Source organism: Tupaia chinensis, unplaced genomic scaffold (assembly GCF_000334495.1).
Source record: "Tupaia chinensis unplaced genomic scaffold, TupChi_1.0 Scaffold139466_1, whole genome shotgun sequence".
Classification (NCBI taxonomy): Eukaryota; Metazoa; Chordata; class Mammalia; order Scandentia; family Tupaiidae; genus Tupaia; species Tupaia belangeri.
Genome location: NW_006199351.1, coordinates 800,713 through 807,457, shown reverse-complemented (window position 1 = coordinate 807,457; position 6,745 = coordinate 800,713). Strand labels below are relative to the sequence as shown.

Sequence of the window (6,745 nt, the reverse complement as noted above, 5' to 3'; positions counted from 1 at the left end):
TTTTTTTTTCTCAATGTTTTTTTTTTTTTTTTTTTTTTTTTTTTTTTTTTTTTTTTTTTTTGGTTTTTGCCGTAGGGTGCTATAGCATGTGTTTTTGCTGTAGAAAGACAGAGAGAGGCAGTGAGAGATAGTGACAAGGAAAGTGAGAAATCACCCCTAAACCCCTCAAGGGAGGATGGCCACACCACAATCCCTTCTCTTCCACTCTCTTTCTGGGATTTTGGGCGTGCATGTATACGTGCTTGGTATGATTTTCAAGCCACCAGGACTCAAACTGCAGTCGACCACGTGGGAATCCAGTGCTTTAACCACTACACCACTTGCTAGCCCCCCTCGTCCATTACTTTAATCACTCTTTTCTTCCATACTCCCTTAGATTTTTGTTCAAATGTCTCCCTAGCAGAGAACATTTTTGAACATCTGTATATAAAACATATCCCCAAGACCTTGTATTTAGTCTACCCTGCTTTACTTTTGCCCATAGCACTTATCTTTTATGAAATTATGAAATTATATGTATATGCTTATTTAGTTGTTTATTGTCAGTGTCACCTCACAAGAATGTAAAGTCCATGAGAGAAAGAAGGTTGTCTTTTTTTATTCACTTCTACATCCCCAAGGTCTAGAACGGTAACTGGCACAGAAAAGATACTCAAATTTTACTGAATAAAAAGATCAAAAGGGTTACCTACTCATTTCTCATAAAGTTTCCCAGATGACACTTTTTGGAATAAACAAACATATTATGGATTTCCCAAAGACTTTTATATTCAATAGCTTTTGTTGCTTTTACAGGTGATCGATTTCAGAAAGTGGAATTAGCACTGACAGGCTCAGGACTTCCTGTGTCATTACAGTTTGAGCCAGGAAAAGTCCTTCATTTTAAACCTTGTTTCATGGGTGAACATTCAGATATTCTGTGTGTTATGAAAAATCTATCCAAATCACTTTCAGTGACGTACCAGTTTAAAAATGCTCCACAATTTACTACTAATCCCAAAAGGGGTAGGATTGACGAAGGATGTACTCAGGTAAGATTATTTTTCTTTGCTTTCACATTGCTTCAAGTGTTTTAAGGTCTGTTAAAATGCTATACAGAGAATTAAAAAATTCATTTGTTCTACCAGTGTTTATGAATTCTCTCTCTTCTGTGGTTTAATTACAAATACCTTTTACTGATATTCATATAGAATCCATAATTAAGTTCTCTTGTCATGTGTGAGCGAAAGCATTTGAAAATGTAGGAAATTTAAAGTGCAAAACATAGTTATTGTTTTGAAAGTATTTTTATATAGTATGGAAGTATAAGACATATACACAAATAGGTGTGATGTAAGAAGAATGTATAATGTGTTAAAAGAATAAAGAGATGATATAGAACCTCAGAAAACAGAGTGTTTACTTTCAGCCAGATAAAAAAGTCTTCATAGGATAGCAATGTATGAACCAGACTTTGAATGCTGAGTACAAGTTTGAAATGTGAAGCTGGAGACACTTACCTGTCCTAGAAATTGCACTGCTGATGAAAAGTAGAGGAAGAGAATTCCACAGAATATCTGTGACCACCAGGCCAGGTTCTGGATGTCAGAGAATCTTTTCTTTTAATCATTCCTTGACTAACTTTCATAGATCTCTAAACCAAGTGTTAGAAGACCACTGTGGCTGGATGCCTGTTTTGGTAAACAGTGTTATTGCAACATAAGACCCTCTTATTCATTCACCTATTGTCTGTAATTATTTTCAGGCTATAAAGATAGAGTTCAGTTGTGAAAAGGTTGTAAAAGGTTATTTGACCCATAAAGCCTAAAGTGTTTACTGTCTGGTATTTTACAAAAAAGTTTGCCAAATCCTGTCTTATATATAGCAAAATATGAGAGCTTTCACTTTCATCTCAGTATGTATATGTAGATAGATAGATGATAGAAAAATACATATTACGTATATAGATGTGTATATATATATAATTCCATATATATGTGTGTATTTATATATACATTCACTTATATCTAAATAAACACGTTATTTCTTCCGTGTGTGTGTGTGTGTTTGTATGTGCGTGAGAGAGAGTGAGACAGACAGACAGCCATGTAGGATCCATCTGCCTTAACTACCACACAACTGACTGGCCTGATTTACAGTGTTTTTGAAGTTTCTGTTCTTCATTGATCATTTGCCTAGTTTTTTTAACCATTTATTGAAAATGGAACAGTAAAGTCTCCAACTATTATAGTTGGGTAGCATATTTTTTCTTTTATTTCAACAAGGTTTATGTGTGTGTATATTTTAGGACTCTGTCTTTAGATACATGTATGGTTATAATTATTGTGCATTCCTGATATCATGACCCTTATATCATTCTAAAATGCACTCTGTTCATTGTATCAGCTTTTCTATTTAATGCCTATTTTGTCTTATATTAGTATAGGCACCTCAGCTGCATGCTACATATATGAATGACATATTTTTGTCATCCTTTTCTCAAGTTATTTGTATCTTTGTATATGAGGGATCATCAAAAAATCATGGAAAATGCATATTATAAAAAATCTATGTGTGGATTCCAGATTATTTTGCACCAAGATAAACTTGTAAATGGAATAAATTTAATTACATTTCCCACGAGCTTTTTAAAGTTCCTGTGTATAGTATAAAATGTATCCCTTGCGGATAATACATAGATTATGTATTTTATCCACTCTGCTGATCTGTACACTTTGATTGTCATGCTTAATACATTTACATGCATTCATTCATCCACTGATGAACACTGAGATTGATTCTTTATCTCGGCTACTGTGAAAAATGCTGCAGCAAACGTGGGAGCACAGATATCTCTTTGACACACTGATTTCATTTCCTTTAGATAAAGACAATGATGCACATACACACAATGGAATACTGTAGTTCTATTTTTAATAGTTTGAAGAGCCTTTATACTACCTTCCATAATGGTTGTACCAATTTACATTCCTACCAACAGCGTGTAAATGTTCTTTGCTCCACATCCTGGCTAACACTTGTTACCTTTTGTTTTTTTGATAATAGCCATTCTAACAGGAGTGAGGTGAATAACTTATGGTGATTTTTATTTTTATTCCCCTGATTAGTGATTTTAAGCTTTATTTATTTAATTTTTTCAGATTCCTGTTGTCATTTGTATGTTTTCTTCTGAGAAATGTCTATTTAGGTTTTTTACCCATTTTTAAATCGGGTTGTTTTCTTCCTATTGAGTTGTTTGAGTTCCCTTTTTTTTGATATTAAACATTTAACATATAGGAAGTTTGCAAATATTTTCTTCCATTCTGTGTATTTTATCTCCACTCTGTTGATTATTTTGTTTGCTCTGCAGTAGCTCTTTGGTTTGATGTAATCCAACTTAGGAGTCTTTTCTTCAGCTTTTCTTTTAAACATATTTATAATAGTTGACTTATCAATCATCTTTGTCTAATTAGTCTAATATTTGGGCTTCCTCAGAAACATATTCTATTGACTACATCTTTCCTGTGCATTGGCCATACTTCCTTTTTTGGGGGTGGAGTACTTATGATTTTTTGTTGAAAACTGGGTATTTTAAATATAATTTAACAGCTATGGAAATCAATTTACCCCCACATGTATTGTCACTGCTGTTTGTTGTTACTGTTTCATTTATGTAATGTCTTTCTAAACCAATTTAGTAAAGGCTTTTTTTGTTGATGTTGTATGCAGCCAATCAAGTCTCTACTCAGTTAATTTAGTGTTCAATTAATGATTAAACAGAGGTTCCTTTAAATTCCTTGAACCAGTAAGACTCATAGCCCATGCCAAGAGCCTCTGCATAAATATGTTGGGGCATGTGTTCAGAGTTCTGTCAGATAGTCAACTTTTTCTAGCCTTTAATTTTTCCTTTTTTTAGAGATCAATGCATATACACTCAAGATCCTGATTAGCTGGAGGGCTGTGACAGGGGATTGCGGTGTGACGATTCCCCGATGGGGATGCCTATCTTTTTTTTTCTCTCTTATTCTCTCTTCCATGTACACATGCACTTTATTCCACAAATAAAAATAAATAAACTTAAAAAAAAATAAAGAGATACCCTCAGAGTAGGCTTTTCAGCTGCCTTCCAGACAGAACAATTTCTCACAAATTTCTGGGGATGGGACTTTTGGAAAGCTCCAAACTCATTCTTCTTCCTCCATTGGCTGCTAAGCTAATCATTTTCACAGCTACTGTAGTTACAAGGCTGTTGTTTTTTCAGACAATACGAAGCTGCATTTAAGAGAATGGAGTTCAACAAATAAAAATGTCACAGAGCCTTTCATTCTTTCAGAGATTAAGTTTTTTCCTTAAATAAATATTCCCTGGATTTTTTAAAAAAGATTTATTTAATTTTATTTATTCATTCATTTATTTTAATTTACCAGAGAGAGAGAGAGAGAGAGAGAGAGGGAGAAAGTGAGAAAGCAAGCCACCAGGTCTGGGACTAGAACCATGGTCGGCCATATGGGAATGTCCAGCGCCTTAACCACCACGCCACCTGCTGGCCCCCCAATATTCCCTGGATTTTTGTAAGCCTTTAGGTAATTTCCAGATATCTACAAAAGTTGATTTTGACAATGATTTGCCAGTGTTCCCTTTCCTTTGGTGAAAAGTAGATTTTTTGAGGTCCTTGTTGTACGATTTTGAAGGTGCCCTGGTACTGTTCTTTCTTAAATAATTTTTATATAACAAGTATCTTAAAGGTTTATCAATGCCATATATTTCTGAAGTACTTTCATATAATCATATTTCCTTGGAATTATATAAACTATATTTTTGAATTTGTTTTTTTTTTTTCCTTACAGTATCAAAATTGGTAACTTCTCTTCATTTTTTTTTGTTCTTTTTTTAGAATGTGATGTGTTCCTTCACTCCACATCAAATTGGAGTCTTCAAAGTGAGGCAGTTTATAGAGTTTATTGGCCCAGTGGTAGATGAACAATTTCAGTCTTTGTCGATAAAACCTTTTTATCACGTACATTTGGATTTCCACAGTATCTGTAGAGCTTCCAGGAAGAAGGTTGTAATGAAAGTTAATCCTGGTATGCATTATATAATATTCATGTAGCTTCATTGTTGTTGTTGATGTATGATTATTTTAATGTGCTAATTGGTTAGCTATACATATCAAATGTGGTTCAACCCAGTGGTTCTCCTCTTGAGCATGCATCAAAACCATCTAGAGGGCCTGTTAAAACACTTATCACTGGCCTGCATCCCAGCATTGATTATCAAGCAGGTCTCTGTTGAAACCCTAAGAGTTGCATTGATACTGATGCTGCTATTCTGAGGATCACACGTTGAGTAGCATTGATTTAGTTATCTATACAGTTTATTGAATGCTTTTTTTTGTTTTTATATTTTATTCTTTCCATTTTTTGAGTCTGTAATATAAACTGTTTTTTAAGATTCCGTGAATTGTCTTTTGGTTGCTGTTTCATCCTATTCTCCATAATCTTTTATATATTGATATTCAATTGTCTTCAATCTACAAAATGATTCTGTTTCATATAGATCAACCTACATTCTTCAAGTTTTGTTTTATTTTGTGTGTATGCAAACATTTATATATGTATTATTTTGCTGAACTATTTTTATGTAGGTCCATTTATTGAATGAATTTGTATTTTCAGAGTACTTTTAAGAGTTTAACATTTTAGTTTGAACCAATTATCTAGTGTATTGAGTTAATGGCTATTGTTTCAAAGGCTGAAATTCAAAATACCATATGTAAACTTAATATTGAATTCTATAAAGGTATATCCCCTGCGATCAGCAATCCCACAGGACAGTTTGTGCCTGAAGATTTTGCACAAGGCAAGGACTATGCACCTGTAGCAATGCTTCGATCAGCCACAACACACATTCATAATCATCAGTCAGGTAAAGAGTCAATAAAGGATGCTCTGATAGCGCTTCCCAATGACAGAGCTGCAAGTATCAGGCCTGGAGACCATGATGAACATTTCAGGTAACATGTAATGTTAAAAATTTGAAACTTTGAAAGACATAGTGGCCAACATAATATGCAGGGATTTGACAACAATTGGCTATATAAAATTAATATTGCCAGTAATAATAACTAATACATTTTTATTTTCTAATTTTTTTTCATGGAGATGATTGTTGATTGCCATTGTATTTGCTTTGTCTAACCTCTTATCCCCTCTACTATGTACTTGGTAAGAAGTGAATACAATATAAAATGACTTAAAATATGCTGTTGGCAAGTATAGAAAAATAGTAGAAATAATTATCTTTGGAGATATTAAAAAGTCCTCAGAGAAGTTCAGTTTATTATGCATTGTTTAGAGCTTGAAAAAAATATCAGTTGTGGAGAACCAGTCATTGTGATTTTCATCATCATCACCATCATCATCTTTGAGCCCCTCAAAACACATTTTTAATTATATTTCCCAAATTGAACTAAAATCTTCCCAACTAGAATGATAAGGGTTAATAGACACAGTGTAACTTTCTCTAAATCACGAAGAAATCACTGCCTTGTCAGTAGTTAGTGAGAAGTGACCCAGGAATCCTGACATCTTTATCTGAGCCCTCAATCCAGGAGTGGGTTTTACGCATTTGAGGCTGCAATAGATTTCATTTCTGCCTGCTTATATACTTCTAATAGACTCTCTAAGCTTGATAACTGCCCTTTACTTTCTCCCCTTGTCTCTTTACCTTTGGTGAGGCATAAAACTTGCTTAATTCTGCATATATA

General features: G+C 33.7%; 1 protein-coding gene across 1 annotated transcript in view; it reads left to right on the top strand.

Annotated features, from left to right (window-relative positions):
- The window catches only part of LOC102480511 (cilia- and flagella-associated protein 47), a 56,647-nt gene that overhangs the window by 33,441 nt on the left and 16,461 nt on the right, over positions 1-6,745 (top strand). The window contains 3 exon segments of the mRNA XM_027765701.1: positions 796-1,031; positions 4,874-5,063; positions 5,779-5,992. Of these exon segments, the coding sequence (XP_027621502.1) occupies positions 796-1,031; positions 4,874-5,063; positions 5,779-5,992 (640 nt within the window).